General features: G+C 42.8%; 2 protein-coding genes across 5 annotated transcripts in view; one reads left to right on the top strand and one right to left on the bottom strand.

Moving 5' to 3' along the window:
- The window catches only part of Ccpg1 (cell cycle progression 1), a 44,013-nt gene that overhangs the window by 26,884 nt on the left and 772 nt on the right, over positions 1 to 16,357 (top strand). Inside the window, exons 9-10 of one of the 3 annotated variants that reach the window (XM_048333301.1) lie at positions 1,359 to 1,456; positions 2,005 to 2,125. In XM_048333301.1, the coding sequence (XP_048189258.1) occupies positions 1,359 to 1,456; positions 2,005 to 2,021 (115 nt within the window). In that variant the 3' untranslated portion in view covers positions 2,022 to 2,125. Of the gene's footprint in view, positions 1 to 1,358; positions 2,126 to 16,357 lie in introns of those variants that run through there. The other 2 variants (XM_048333300.1, XM_048333299.1) reach the window with 2 other exon arrangements.
- On the bottom strand, positions 2,117 to 14,777 carry Pigb (phosphatidylinositol glycan anchor biosynthesis class B). Of its 2 annotated transcripts, XM_048333302.1 has the most exons (12): positions 14,570 to 14,774; positions 13,548 to 13,683; positions 12,516 to 12,633; positions 10,973 to 11,077; positions 10,261 to 10,391; positions 9,519 to 9,659; positions 7,561 to 7,612; positions 5,458 to 5,669; positions 4,707 to 4,771; positions 3,569 to 3,779; positions 3,162 to 3,342; positions 2,117 to 2,479 (listed from the first exon to the last, which is right to left on the bottom strand). In XM_048333302.1, the coding sequence occupies exons 1-12, from the start codon at positions 14,703 to 14,705 to the stop codon at positions 2,342 to 2,344; spliced, it is 1,626 nt and encodes a 541-aa protein (XP_048189259.1). In that variant the 5' UTR covers positions 14,706 to 14,774; the 3' UTR covers positions 2,117 to 2,341. The 2 variants fall into 2 exon arrangements, with proteins under 2 accessions (XP_048189259.1, XP_048189260.1); XM_048333303.1 differs by lacking the exon at positions 2,117 to 2,479 and having other exon boundaries at positions 3,161 to 3,305; positions 14,570 to 14,777.

The raw sequence follows: 16,357 nt of genomic DNA on the forward strand, positions 1-16,357 counted from the left end.
ATTTCACTCATTGTTCCTGTTTTATTCTGTAACATGAAACTCCCCTAATGTTCAAATGTTAGTTTCACTTTTTACCTTTAAGAGTCCTATATTTACTATACCTTTATGAATAAATGTAATGTGTCTATAAAATAATGAGACTGGTTTCTGGTGTCTTTAGTTACTATCTAGTAGAATAATCAGCACATGTTGAGAGGTTGCTTTGAGGAAGTGTAACTGTGATAAATGAAGATGTGGAGGCATGTATGTGGTGACCTCAGGCTATGTAGAGATACTGGAAAGGCCTGGGGAGTGGACTGGCTTTTCAGTATCCTTGATTTAAACAGATTAAGGAGGCATTTCACTCAGTCAACTGCAAAGATTTATTAGAGATAGGAAAACAAAACTTTAACTTTTAGGGAGCAAAGTAGTGCTAAGAGATGAACTCAGAAGGATTTGTTTTATCGGACAAATGTGAATAGAATTTTGGATTAAGTGGAATTCTGTTGCCTTTTAGAATATTGGCAATGGTCTGGAGGATCGATTGGGAAAGGTGTGAGACTAGAATCCAGTGGACATTGTAATACAGACGCGAGCTAATGGATATCTGAACAAACTGAAGTGGAAAGAGACAATATACAATAGATAAATGTAGGTTTCTGGCAGTGTCTTCTAGGTTTCTGGAGTGGGTTATATGTTGGAGGAAGTTGTAGGTTGAGAGGATCTGGAAATGAGGATTGTTGGGAGGCACTGATCGACATTTACCTGGAGAGGCTTTGCTGGCAATCACTCACATGGGCATCTCAGCCAGCCCAGACTTCCAGCCCTGTGAAACAGGGCTTCTAGAATTGCAGAAGAGGCTCAGGCAAGACAGCAGAATGACATCTGGAAAACATACAGGTCATGGGTCAAATGTTTAAATGACCAGAAAGGGTTTGTTTTGGTGAAATGTTTCTTGGATTGGGAATTGGGTGGCAGTGGATGGCATATTGGACTGTGACTTCTGATGGAAACCTGTGCTGAGCGAGGCAGAGCTAGAGACTTCGTTTTGCTTTGCTTGGAAGAGGGGTGTATATATGCTTGTCTGAGGGACGAGCAATTTGGGGAGGGACTGGCTTTTTATGCAAAAGAGGGAGAATAATGGAAACATCTCATTATTTTATTGTCACATTTCTGTTGCTTGTCACCTGTTCAGTATTTCCCCTTGCCATTAGTTATGTTTTTCTACTTTTGGTATGGTTATTACAATTATATACATCAGATGAACATCTTTTTGCAGAGTGCTCAGGTAGTAGATTAGTAGAGAAAAACATGAAAATTGTTTTAATTGAAATACACAGAACTCTAACATAGATGAAAAATGTGTTTACTACTTTCAGTCGACCTGATAAAAAGCAACGTATGGTAAATATTGAAAACTCCAGGCATGGAAAACAGGAGCAGAAGCACCTACAGCCACAGCCTTATAAAAGGGAAGGTAAATGGCCTAAGTACGGGCGTCCTCACGGAAGACACATGGCAAACCTTGAAATAGAATTGGGGCACTTACCTTTTGATCCTAAATACTGATTCCGTGGTTAATATTAATTAGAAAACTTGAGACATATGGATGCTTCCCACAGTTGTTTGGTGTTGAAACTTAACATGAAATTATCAGTGCATTTTTTTTCCCCTTCCATTTTCAAAAGATCAGTTTGATGGCTTCATTATTACTACTCAAAAGCATCAATCAGAAGCTTACTAAACCTGCATTTTCCTGTAACTTAGCTTTGTTGAAATTTGGGGGGAGGGTACTGGAAAAAATGTAGTTTTATTAAGGAAGTCAGGCATGCAACAGATTTTGTGCATGAAGTAAGACTTCCTTTCAGTCTTCTGAGCTTAACGAGCAAGCCCAATCCCCACATGACAAAAGTGTAATTAACACTGTGTTTGATTTGCAGTAGAGCTTGAAAAAAGTATGCTGTGCTGGGACTTCATCTCTAACATTTTATACTCTTACATTTCTTGTCTTTTTGTGGGTTCAAGAGCCCGTTGACTTGTGAAGAGTATGCTGCCCTCTTAAGAGCTTGCTGACTTGTTCTCTTGTGAAATTTCTTGCACATCTGAATATTGTGGAAGAAACAATAAAACTACACCATGAGGAAAACTAAAGGTCTTTATTTAAAATCTGGCATTGTATTAATAGGTATTTTTTTTACTTTGTAGTATTTTATATAATTCGTCAGTAATGGTATTTGGGCAGTTCATAATGGTTTATTGCAAGCAATGAATCCGACTTTGGCATTGATTGAAGTATTGTCCGAGTGCTTCCATCCCAGCGATGTCAGGTGCTGTCACTAGAAATTCCAAACAGTCCAGAGTTTCATCTTCTGCTGAGTTTCCCACTTCCCTTTCGTTCATAGACACATATGTAAGGTCCAATTCGACCCTCTGGCAAGTGAGTGTGGAAGAAAAGAGCAGTCCTCTCATAATTTCTTGCAGCTAGGAAAGCACTTATTTCCTAGAAGTAAATAAACATTTACATGAATAAAGGCTACATTTTGCTGAGTAATGTTCCAGAACATTTTGGGATGGCCTCTTCTAGGACTGGGGATGTGACTCAAGTAGTAGGAGTACCTGCTTAGCAAGCAAAAAGCCCCAAGTTCAAATCCCATCCCACCACCCAAAAATCAAAACACCAAAATGGCCAGCCAGTTCTTAAGTGCTACTTTGCAATTTTTCCCCCTATACAAGATTTCCATAATAAAAAAATCAACTTTTGAGCTTGGCGCTAGTGGCTCACTCCTGTAATCAATCCTAGACATTCAGGAAACTGAGAGCTGACAATTGTAGTTAAAAGCCAGCTCTGGCAGGAAAAGCCCACGAGACTCTTACTTCCAATTAACCACCAGTAAGCAATGAAGCTGTGGCACAAATGGTAGAGCACTAGCCTCGAATATAAAAGCTTAGGAACACTGCTTAGGTCCCGAGTTCAGTCTCCAGGACTGGCACAAAAAACAACTTTTGGATAGTAATCAATGTACCTTGACAGTTACAGAACTAAAGCTAATTTTGACTGAGGAAAACACTAATTGATTACAGGCATTAAAAGGGGGGGGGGATGTCACAAAACAGGCTGTATTCCCTGACTTTAGGGTTTACTAATCCTAAAACAAAGACTTGTCCTCTTCCATGTTACTCACCTCCTCCAAAACACTGAAGATGATCAAGTGAGTAGGTAGTGGTGCATCCTCTGGAAATTCTCTATGTAACCACTTCAACGGGTTTTGGTAAAACACATCTGCTTCATCAAGATACTTGCTTTTCCTGCTCAAGTTTGGGGGACACTGGAGAAATCGCATTGGAAGTGGACAGTGAACATGGCTAGGAGAAGAATCAAGTTACCATAATAGTTAGAAGTAATAGAAATGGCAGATGTTTTCATAGTACTTTTTTTTGGCCAGTCCTGTGGCTTGAACTCAGGGCTTGAGCACTATCCCTGGCTTTTCCTGCTTATGTGGTGCTAAGGAATCAACTAGGGCTTCATACATGCTATGTAAGCACTCTACCACTAAGCGACATTCCCAGCCCATAAAGCAACTTTTATTACCTGTAATACGGAGTAGAGTGGCAGGGCATCAGTATAAGTATTGAGGCCGAAGATTTATTTGGACTGTGACAGACTTTTTGAATATGACTCATGACATCAAGAGTGCCTCGTTGATGAACTAAGCCAGTATAGAATGCGAGGAGTGTGTTTGATAATAACAGGAAACTAAGGGCTGTTTTCTTCCATGATTTCAGGTGGGCTAATGAGTATCCTACATGGAGACAGACACATTGAACTGTTAACACTGGCAGTCTTATTATTTTATGTCAGCTCTAAATGTATTTGTAAGGAAACACCGTAAACTGACAATTAAGAAATAAGCAGTCATGATTCCTTTGGCCTGTCCCTATCAATTTCATGTAGGTCTTTATTAGTCTAGTTAAGGTAAGAGCTGGAAAGACACTTTTATTGCTAAACTCAGAAGCCTACAGGAGTGGTGTTGCTTGAATGCATATTTTAAAAATGTAATTGAGATGCTAGATTCTGCTGTCTAGCTTGATAGACACATTTTTGTAAGTTTTGGACATGAATAAGTCCAATGATTGAATGGCAACAACTCATGAGTTCCAACTCACCAAGACAGTGAAGGGATGGGAGAGTGAGCCTCCGCAGTTCATTATATGACTAACCAGAAAATGCAATGCTAAGGAAACTACTACCTTCTCTACTATCTTTCACCAGTCAGAAATGTGAATGGACTTTTTTTATGTACTCTAGAAAAGACAATATTGTATTTACATGATGGAAAGAGTAGTTCAGTTTTAGAATGGGACACTAAAACTCAAGACAGTGAGCCCTCTCAAAGAGCCAAAAAGGTTTTTAAGAACTCAATAGTAATACAAAAAAGCATTTCTCACACAGTTTGGTTGAAAACATATTAGTTCAAAAATACTGTCCTTAACTTTCTATCACTTGTTTTATATTTGTTTTGTTTTTGCGTGGGGCTTGAACTTGGGGCCTGAGCTTCTTTTGCTCAAGGCTGGCACTCTACCACTTGAGCCACAGCGCCACTTCTGGCTTTTTCGGTATATGTGGTGCTGGGGAACCAAACCCAGGCTTTATCATGCTAGGCAAGCACTGTACCACTAGGCCACATTCCCAGCCCCTCAACTGTTTATATTAAATAAAAGCTACTTACCGCAGAACACCATACAAAACGGTAAAACTGTGTAGATGAACCTGAATTCTTTGTGACCTAACATGCTATAATAAAAGATCATAAAAGAAAACATTTCAACATGTCAAATGACTGATAATTTAAAATGAAATATAACAATCTATTTTCTAAGTATTGGGGACTGAATTTCTTCAAGCATCAAAAGTCATTTTTGTAGAGACCTTTATTAACCAATCAAGTAGCAATAAATTTGGAATATACATATTTTAGAATGGCATGTCTTTGCTCCTTTAATATATTTTTTTCTTTCTTGTGTCAGAACAGGGTCTTGAACTAACGGCATGGATGCTGTCCCTAAACTGCTCATTTTGCTTAATGCTAGTGCTCTACTATTTGAGCCACAGCTCTACTTCTGGTAGTTTATTGGAGATAAGAGTCTCAAAGACTTTTCTGCCCTGGCTGGCTTTGAACTGCAGTCCTCAGATCTTAGCCTCCTAAGTAGCTAGGATTATAGACATGAGCCATTGGTGTCCGGCTAATGCTTAAATTTTGGGCAGTTTGTCTACTTAACGTGAATAAAATTTGTTCAACTTTGAAGAAATGGGAGTATAGCCCGTGTCAAGCAAATGCTACTCATGCTACTCATCTCACCACAAGCACAGTTACTACTACTTTAGTCTTCTAAAATAATCTCCCCTATCAAATCCACAATCAATACTTCTGTTAATTCTATTTCTTAAAAAACAAACTACTTGAACACATAGGATCTTACCTATAAACTAACAGTGTCCACAGCACAGTCACCATGAGTATGTGGTACCTCTTAGGGGCTAGAAAGCAGCCATGGATAAAGAAGGGTATATGCGTACCCAGGACAGCTGGGAATCCTTGAGTGAAGTACCAGTGCCATGGATGAGAGCCATAAAAAGTCCCCAAATTCTGCAGCACGTTAAACTTCAAAAAATTAAGCTGAACCAGTGTCCACTAGCAGAGTTGAAGGGAAAAGAAACAGAGGCGTTAGTGTCTAGGATTACTCTTTGGCATTAGGAAATGTGATAAAACTCTTGCCATTAAATCACACCTAATAGGTTACATTAATACTTTAATACCTTTATGAAATTTTTTATGGTACTGGATATTTTTCTTTCCTAAGTATTGATGCATTCTTTGTTCAGTTATAAAATACTGGGTTTTTGAGATTTTAGAGGAATCTCTAACATGATTAAATGTTTATACATATTTTGGCAAAGTTTTATATACAATATAAGACAGTGAAAACCTAGTAAAGGGTATGTGTGGTATCAGTTATTTTACTCTTACTGTACAGTGTTATATATTATTACTTGGTGAGGTAAAACTGCAAACATTAAAATTTGAATTAGGGGCTGGGAATGTGGCTTAGTGGTAGAGTGCTTCCACAGCATGCATCAAGCCCTGGGTTTGATTCCTCAGTACCACATAAACAGAAAAGGCCAGAAGTGGTGCTGTGGCTCAAGTGGTAGAGTGCTAACCTACAGCAAAAGCAACTCAGGGACAGTGCTGGGCCCTGACTTCAAGTCCCAGGACAAACAAAACGAAACAAAAACTTGAATTATATAGCACAAAACAGAATGACAGAAAATTAATAATAGGTAACATTAGGTGCTCACTCGTGCTAGGAACTGCTGTAATGTAAGCATTTTACATGATTTATCCCATTTAACCTTCCAACATCAAGGGCCAGAATTACTTCCAGAAAAAGAAGTCATAGAAAGAAAGACCTGGAACTTGTCCAAGATCACACTGCTAGGTATGAGAGTATGAGTTTCAAACTGTGACAGATGATTGAATCCACAGTCAAGAATGACTTCTGGCTGGGGCCTTGTTCTGGGTCTGGCTGGGTCATGCCTTTAATTTTAGCTATTCAGAATGCAGAGATCTGAGAACCATGCTTCAGAGCCAGCCCCAGGTAGATAAACTTTATCTCCAATTAACCAGCAAAAATCTGGAAGTGGAAGTGTGGCTCCTCAAGTGGTAAAGCACTAGCCTTGGGTGAAAAAGCCAAGCAAGAGTGTAGAGGAGTATTGATGTACACACATGTACACAGACACACAGAAATGACTTCTGTCAGGGGGATGTACAAATAAGCAAAAGCCATTACCTAGTTATTTTGAAAACCAAATGATTGAGGAATATAAAGCTTATTTTGGTTGGTAGGATTTGCAGATAATTAAGGGTCTGCCAAAGTCATTAGAAATTTTAGCCTTTATTACCAACATGTTAATTTATAATACTCTGCTTTAAAATGTATTCTTATGAACATCAACTAGGAATGCATCTTAGAAATCAAGGCAAAGAAAACCAAGAGCATGCACTCAAAAGTTATTTATATTGTTGGCTGTTAATTTTTGGAGTCTAGACTGGCCTTAAGCTAAGTTCTCCTGCCTCAGCTTCCCAAGTACTGGATTCTGTTTGAACTCTCAGGTATGGCTTGAAAAATCTTCTAAAAAAAATGTCTCATACCATTTTTGGGAGATTTGCCTCTGTTCTGAAGTAGTAGTGGGTTAAAAAAGAATCCATATTGAGGTTCCAGTGCATAAAATGGTTAAAGACAGCTATTGCCAGGTGCTGGGTGCCTGTCATCCTAGCTACTCAGGATGCTGAGATCTGAGGGTTAAGGTTCAAAGCCAGTTTGGGAAGGAAAGTCCATGAAACTCTTTGTTTCCAATTAACCACAGAAAACCAGAAGTGGCCTTATGGCTCAAGTGGTAGATCACAAGCCTTGAGCTGAAGAGCTCAGGGACAGTTCCCAGGCCCAGAGCTCAAGCATACAACCAACCCCCCTCCCACAAAAAAGGACAGCTATTAAGTACTTAAGGTAATTTTTTTTACTTACTTGGCCAAAAAAAATGCGATCAATGATCAGAGACAAACTCAAAGCTATAAATCTGAAAAAGAAAGCAATTGTGATTCACATTCTGAGCCTAAAAAAGAAAAAATAAACAGTATTTCCACATAGGTCTTGAAGTGCTTAGACCAATAGACATTTTAAAAATCCACCACCAGGCAACTGGTGGCTCATACTTGAAATCCTAGCTACTCAGGAAGCTGAGAAATGATCATAGTTCAAAGCCAGCCTGGGCAGAAAAGTCCATGAGACTCTTTTTTGGCCAGTCCTGGGCCTTGGACTCAGGGCCTGAGCACTGTCCCTGGCTTCTTTTTGCTCAAGGCTAGCACTCTGCCACCTGAGCCACAGCGCCACTTCTGGCCATTTTCTGTATACGTGGTGCTGGGGAATTGAACCCAGGGCCTCATGTATATGAGGCAAGCATTCTTGCCATTAGGCCATATCCCCAGCCCCCCATGAGACTCTTTATCTCCAATGAAACACCAGAAAACTGGAAATAGAGCTGTGGCTCAAAGTGGTAGAGGGCTAGCCTTGAGCTGAAGAGCTCAGGGACAGCATCCAGGCTTTGAGTTCAAGCCCCACGACTGACAAGAAAGAAGTTCAAGGAATGTTCATAGTACAGGAAGAGAAAAAAGAGAGGGTTATATGAAAAACATAATATATGCATATCTGAAATACCATCATGAAATACCTCGATGTAATTAATACACTAGAAAATGAAAAAGACAACACTTAATGACAGGAAGATAAAATAGGCTTGCATTGTGAGGGGGCATCAGCAATTGGGGGTGCGAATAAAGATGAATGGGAATGTGGTCAATGTAGTTTATGTACACGTATGTAAACAAAACAATGAAACGTGCTGAAAATGTTTTCAAGATGAGGGGAATGGGGGTGGGGAAGAGTGAAGACAAGAGATAGGGGAAGGTAGGTACTCTACATTAATGTGCATAGTCAGCCCTGTCCTCCCCCTGACCCCCATTCAACGAATGTATGCTAGTAAGAAAAGAAAAAGCAACGTTTGTGGGTTGAGAAGTGCGGATCAAGTGGTAAAGTCCCAGCCTAGAAATCATGAGACTGTTTTAAGTTCAGAACTCAGTATCACAAAATTAACACAATGGAACCCCCCCCCCCCATCTCTACAACTAATGTATGCTAGTGTGAAAAAAAAAGACAACATAAAATATTAGTAGCACTTTTAACAGCTGAAAATGGGCACAGTGGAATATAGTGTAGTTACGTAGATGGTATTGTAAATGCCTAAAGTGCTTCATGCAATAGTTCAGTGTCACCAGCATGATGAAGGCTGTGGGAACAAGAGTACATGTGGTCTGATTCCATTCTCCTAAAATTCAAGGAAGGTAGAACGGTGCCACAACTTAAACATGGGCCTGATTTGTTGACTAAGTTCTGAGTAGAAAATGTAAAATTTCCAATTTTCTGGTGGTTAATGGGAGATAAGAGTCTCAGTCTTTCCTGCCCAGGCTGGCTTTGAACTGCGATCCTCAGATCTCAGCCTTCTAAGTAGCTAAGATTACAGACATGAGCCATCGTCGCCCAGGTAGCTTCTTTTGTACTTCTGTCATGTACTTCTAGGACTGCGGTTGCTAGTCTACAAGGTCAGCTTTGATACTTCGTTTTCAGTTTTCCAAACTGGTTGTATCAGTTGACATTCTTCCAGGAATATGTAGGGTTCTATAGAGCTTTCAGCCATTGGGCAGACATAGCATGGACATTTAAAAATTTCATGTCTAATGAGATGCCCTTTGGATATTGTTTTGAAATAGCTCATTTTCCTGTAACAGTTTCTTACAAAAAATTTTTTGACAGGTGTGGTGGTTTGGTTGGCATTGGAAGATTGAATGAACTGAAGGATATAAAACCTGATTCAATCCCTCATTTACAGGCTAGTGAACTTCAACAGGTGGGGCTGTAGCCGTACTTACCCCACAGGTAAGAAATGATGCAGAGTAAGAGGGAGCTTTCTCCGTGCTTGCCAGAAATGTGTACAGAGTAGCGGTATCCACGGGATGACGGCTGTGGGGCGAATTATGCAGGCAAAGGCCACCAGGGACATGTACTTAGCACTGTAAGCAAGGAAATGTGTGACCACAAGAACTGCAGAGTCCTACTGTCCATACTGTTTAGGGTATTCTTTAAAAAATAAAACGAAAAGAAACAAAAGGAATAGCCAGGTACCAGTGGCCCCTGTCTGTAATCCTAGCTACTCAGGAGGCTGAGATTTGAGGATCACAGTTCGAAGCCAGCCCATGCAGGAAAGTCCATGAGTCTCTTATTTCCAATTAAGCACCAAAAGGCCAGAATTGGAGCCGTGACTTAAAGGTAGTACGCTAACCTTGAGCACAAAAGCTCAGGGAGAGTGACCAGGCTTGAGTTCAAGCTGCAGGACTGGTGTGTGTGCGCACGCACACACATGCCAGAAACCCAACAGCATGTTTTTGAAATAAATAGCTATATGATTAGATACTTGGGTATATGTACCCTTGCAAAACTGTATGTCATTTCATTAACTATCCAGTTTGAGGACTGTGCTTGTTCACAGTATAATTTATCCACTAAAATCTGTGGTTTTCAACACTTGGGAAACTAGAACACATTGATAGTTTAAGCTTTTTCCAAAGTATGCCTTAGAGTTTTGTACGTATGGTTAACAGCAGTAGATCTCACCTGTTCATGGACTTGGAACCTTCCAGAGGATAGTAGAAAAGAGCAAGTACAGTGAGAACAGTCTCCATGGTGTTGGTGAGGGTTCTGGTACAGCAATACCACGTGAACCAAGAACACAACTGGCAAAACAACTAGGAAAAGAGTGATGAGCAAACACTTAGGGAGTGTATGCCATGGAGGTGGCAAAGCTTAGCATTAATTATCTTGTGTGGGAACTAGCAAGTGAGTCTAGTATTGCCAAAACCATGTTTCCAAATTCATTTCAAAGATTTGAATGGGATAATGAGGAAGTGATACTTCCATCTTGAAATAAGTCAAAGAAAAGGATTGCTTCTACACTACACTTGCTCCCTCCTACAAGGCCAGCCATGGCAAGCATTTGAACCAGGGATCTGGGTACCAAGGAGTTTCTCTGAGGAAACAGTGAACACGAGGTGCCTTTTGTGAGGCAGGCAGTGATGTGCAGCTGTTCCTCTTAAATTCTGGATAAAACAAAGCGAGGACTTGGGTACTTCTGAGAAGGTACCAGGCTATCTCTTCTGGCTGTTTCTCCTACGGTTTGCTTTCCACTACCAGGGCTCAATCAGGAAGGAACATATGGCATGTGTCTCTGGTATTTTATTGTCAATTACAGTAGTAAGTTCAACTGTTGTGGGGATCTATATTTTTTTTTCCCAGAGGCTTTCACTTATGTGAAGTGATTAGGACTTACCACCTGTCTTGCCACTTCTTGGCTGTCCAGTTGCTTCATTAGTGAGTAAAGCCTTAGGTCTGCTAGAGCAGACAGAAGTGCTTGGGCGAGTCTGGGAATCCAGATCTTCAAGAGTGAAAGAAGAAGAATTGAAATACATCTTTGGTTCACACTGAATGGAAATAAACCAAAGCTACTCCTAGTCTAAAAATCGACAAAAATCCATCTGCTTCTACCAAAGCCATATTCATTTCTCATGGGCATTCCTAAGGTATATTTATCATTCTCATCTTTTCTCTCCATTTTCATACTGATTTATCTAACTACTACTGTTTTTCTTTCTTTTTTGAGGCAGTATCTTACTAAAATGCCCAGACTGACCTTGAATTAATGGTCTTCCTGCCTCAGCCTCCCACAACCAGCCAGTATACTTCAGATTTTAAGTAGCTAGCAAGCTATTTTCTGTGTGTGGATTCTATTTTAGAAAAATGTTTATTTCAATTAGTATATAAGAATTTTTAAAAAACCATTTTGTGTGCCACGTATCCTACTAAGTGTATCTTATGTTATCTCATTGAGTACTAACAATCTTCTAAGGCAGGCACTGTAGTATCTCTAGCCCACAGCTACATCAGCAGAATGCTGCTTGACTGTAACTATTGCGATCAGAAAACCTGCCATAGCTATGTGCTATCTTTAGCTTTCAGTTGAGCACATAGGGTGCTTTCTGTACTTCCTGCCCCTAGTCCCAACTATAAAAATGTCCCTGAACAAAGGACAGGTGCCATTTCTCCCCCTCCCATGAGAGAATCGGCCTTGTCAGCCTGTGCTGACAATAAACTCCTTTTGCTGTACTTGACTGTGTCTGTGTAGTCTTCTGGGATGGTTGCTTTCATTGGTGCTGTGCAGTGACTCGGATTTGAACCGAGGTTGCTGCGGTCTGAGAAGCATCTGGTTGACAGCCTGACTGGTAAAGGTCCTCATCTTGTGAGAATGTTTTGTAAATACCAATCAGACTGTCAATCAAATACCTCCCATATGGTGCCTGGTTGAACACAATTTAGGTACCCCTATTGATTGCTTTGCCCCTCCCAGCAGGAAGTAGCTTCAGAAGAAATGACCATCACCCATTATCCTGGTTCGGTACCCATACCCAAGAGGGACATACCCAACAGGGACATACCCAACAGGGCCAGCCTCTCAGCTTGCTAATCTTAAGTTTGCTGTACATGACAAAGCTGAGATCTCCAATTAATCAGCAAAGCTAGACATAGATCTGTGGCTCAAATGGCAGAGTGCCAGCTTTAAGCTAAAAAGCCAAGCAGAAGAAGGAGGTCCTGAATTCAAGCCCCAGTAGTAGTACCAAGAAAAGGATACGAATATTAGTGCTAATTAGCCTTGAAGGATGGAATATTGGCTTAAATTTAATCAAGCAGGTGTGCTTGTGTCTGAGGACTAAAACCAGGGCCTTTGAATGCTAGATAAGGGCTTTACACTGAGCTATATTCTATCTCACATGCATATATTTTTTCACAGATATTTCGGTTACCTTTATTAAACTTACCAGTAACTGCACACTGTCTTTCCCCAATAGATGCAGAATCTTGTAGATGCTTGCAAAAATTAAGGGATAAGTGTAACCCCTCAATCTTTCTGTCCACTCCCAGGTCAAATAACCATAATTAGTCATATTAAGGATTAAATTCAGAGTATTGAAGCACTATTTAACTTCCATATATAAAATTTCATTCATTCATTTGCAGTGCTAGGGTTTGAACTCATGACCTCACACACTTGCTAAGCAAGATAGGGTCTTGCATTTGATAGGCTGGCCTCAGACTCTGGTCCTTTGTCTCGCAAGTAGCTGGGATTACAGGCAATCACCACATGTGTCCTCCAGTATTTTAACTTTAGAAAATGTTTTCAAAGAGCATTTTATATTGGATATTTGGAGTAAGAATTCAGTTAACCCAAGATGGGGATGTCTTGATGCATGTACTTTGTTTTCTTCTTAATTTGCTCACTTGCTTTTTTGAGACTGGGTCTTACTGTGTAGTACAAGCTGTCGTGGAATCCTTTGTTGTTTTTGTGCTGGGTCCTGTGCTTGAACTTGGGTCCTCAGTGCTTTCTTTGAGCTTATTTTGGTCAAGGTTAGCACTCTACCACTTGAGCCACAGCTCTACTTCCAGCTTTTTTTTTGGGGTAGTTTAGTGGAGCTAAGAGTCTCACAGAGTTTCCTGCCTGGGCTGGCATCAAACCATGACCTCCCAAGTAGCTAGGATTACAGGCATGAGTCACAGCACCCAGCTCTGGAATCCTTTGTATAACCAGGGCTGACTTTGAACTAGCAATTGTCCAGCCTCAGCTCCCAAGTACAGAGAAAAAAATGAGTTGGTAATACTCTGAATACTGAGCACTATTGGAAGATACACTAAAGGCTATGCCAAATCTAGTTAACTCAAAGATCTACAAGAAGTATTAGTATACAATAATATATGTTCTGATGAGCTGAAATTATTTGTAGAAAATGCAGACAATTGCTTGAAAATCGAAAGTGACCTCAGTTGGTAGTGTGGAAAAGAATGAAAAAGGATATTTGAAAACCATGTGATGTGCAACTTCAAGAGACTGCCAGTATTCATCTGGAACAAAGCTCGTCTGCACTAAAAAGCAGTTAAGTATTCGTAAAGCAATGATAAACAAGACCAGGTAAGTGTTTTCTCCAAGGAGATCTGAAAAACAAAACCAAGAAGGTCATCGTGGCATCAAGCAGCTTGGGCTGGGGGTATGGCCTAGAGGCAAGAGTGCTCCTCTCGTATACTTGAAGCCCTGAGTTCGATTCCCCAGCACCACATACACAGAAAAAGCCAGAAGTGGGGGCTGGGGATATGGCCTAGTGGCAAGAGTGCTTGCCTCCTATACATGAGGCCCTGGGTTCAATCCCCAGCACCACATATACAGAAAACGGCCATTGTGGCTCAAGTGGCAGAGTGCTAGCCTTGAGCAAAAAGAAGCCAGGGACAGTGCTCAGGCCCTGAGTCCAAGCCCCAGGACTGGCAAAAAAAAAAAATAAATAAAAAAAAATAAAAATAAAAATCAAGCAGCTTCTCTTGCAGAACTTAAGTATGCTGCTGCTCTGGCTGGTCCCCAGCTAATGCACCCTGGTGGATTCTGGCCCTTCCAGACCACTTGCCATTTGCCTAGAGCTAAACATACACTAGGAAGATGGGTAGCCTGGGGGTTGGCTCAGTGGTAAAGCTTGGTGGGTCTTGGGTGATGGCCTTGCCCACTGGGTGGTGATGTCCCTGGCTTTTATTTACCCAACTTGTCTTGCACCTGAACATACAAAGAGAAGGTTGAAATAAATATTGGAAAAAAAAAAAAAGATTGAGTTAACTAAGGTCTCAGGCTAGTTAAGCTACATGTGTAATGAAACTGGCTCATAATAATTGAGCATATCCCTTATCGATGCTCACTATATATCAATCACTGTTAATTCTCACTTAATCTTCAAGTCGTGTCTTCCGGGCTCGGGGTGATGCACAGTACGGGGTGGGGGTGGGGGTGTTAACTCCCGCGCCGGCTCGCGCCTCGGCCCGCCCGGGCCCCCGCACTCACCCCCGGCGGGTCGGGCGCCCTTCTCCGGGGCGCCGGCGTACAGGGTGGACTTCCTCTTCCGCAGCTTCGTCTTCGGGCCGGAGCGGCTCTGCAGACCGCGGAAAGCCACCCCGCTGTCTCCGCCCTCGGGATCCATCGCCCCACTCCCGAACCGGCTCGGGAGCGGGCGGAGGACCCGCCGCCACCATCGGACCGGAAGCGGAACGGCCGGCGCGCGCGGCGGCTGCCCAGCTAGGTGTGGCCTCGGCGAGCCGCCGTCGCGCGCAGGCGCAGAAGGAGCGCCTGCGGAGCGCGGGAAGGCGGCCCCGGGGCCGCGGCTAGGAGCCTCGCCGCCACCACACAGCGCTGCGCAGCGGGCCGCGCTCTATCCGCGCCGCAGTCCCTGCGTGTTCCGGGACGCGGACAGCTCCGGTGGCCGGGAAGGGGCCGGGCTGTCACCTCCTCGGGGCGGGCGAGGCGGGGTCCGCGGGGGTCGACGTCGGCCTCGGTAATGACAGCCGTCGGCGGAGAGGGCGGCGCGACGGCGCGCGTGGGGTGGGCACTTGGACGGGGATGGCTGGTTCCGTGGCGACTTAGCGTGTGGTTCCGACGTAGCACGGAGACCCACGTGCTGCGCGTGCGCGTGAGGGCGTGCCCGGGCTGCGCGTGCGTGCCCGCGTGTGCTGTGGTGGGTGGCGGGGGGGGGGGGGGGGGGGGCTGGCCCGAGTCCACCGGCCAGTCGTGGGCCCCTTGAGGTTGTATGACGAGGATATTTGAGGGCGCGCGGGATTCCGAGTGCGGGCTCCGCGACCTCGGGCTGGTGGCGGGCGCCAAACAAACCCACCCTCGACCCCAGTACGGAGGCGAGGGCGAGGAAGGCTGCAGCCTGGAAGATTCCATCCGAGGACATTCCACAGGTCGTTGGTTTCCACCACTGCCCATCCGCCACAGTCGGACTCAGTCCAAAATGAATGGTGAGGCAAAAAAGGGGCGAACGACACATTGACGTCTGTGTGTCATTACACCGGGTAGCATCTGGAGGAGGTTCCTGAAATGTTTTTTTAATGTGCTGGGGCTTGAACTCAAGCCATCTAGATTGCTCATAAGCAAAGCTCTCTATTCTACCGCTTGAGCTGTGTCTCCAGACGTGTTTGTTTCTCTTAGGGTTTTAAAAAAATTATGTATTTATTTTTGGTCCAAGATCAGGACTGGGCTAGCTCTCCACCCACGGAGCCACGCCTCCAGCCCCTTAAAATCATTTGTTGTTGTTTGATTTTTTTTTTCAGATCAGGCCTCACATTTGGGAATGGGCCCCTCTTTTAGCCTCTTAAAAAGCTGGTTTTACTGTAGGTATTGCTAAGAAGAAAACCGTGAGGAGATCAAATGAAAAGTATTCTCTGCCTTCTTTTTTCTCTTGCTTCCTGGTTAGATTTCTAGACACAATTACATTCAACATTTTTTTTTTTATTTCGGCACTAAGCTTTGTGATAGGCCTTCAGAGATCTCAACAATTTACTATCTTTTCCCATTTAAAAACTTCACCTGTTTAAAACCACTGAGCATGGGGCTGGGAATATGGCGTGGTGGCAAGAGTGCTTGCTTCTTATACATGAAGCCCTGGGTTCGATTCCCCAGCACCACATACATAGAAAATGGCCAGACGTGGCGCTGTGGCTCAAGTGGCAGAGTGCTAGCCTTGAGCAAAAGGAAGCCAGGGACAGTGCTCAGGCCCTGAGTCCAAGGCCCAGCACTGGCCAAATAAATAAATAAAATAAAATAAAACCACTGAGCACACTTCTGTAATAGAAG

Source organism: Perognathus longimembris, chromosome 23, assembly GCF_023159225.1.
Source record: "Perognathus longimembris pacificus isolate PPM17 chromosome 23, ASM2315922v1, whole genome shotgun sequence".
NCBI lineage: Eukaryota > Metazoa > Chordata > Mammalia > Rodentia > Heteromyidae > Perognathus > Perognathus longimembris.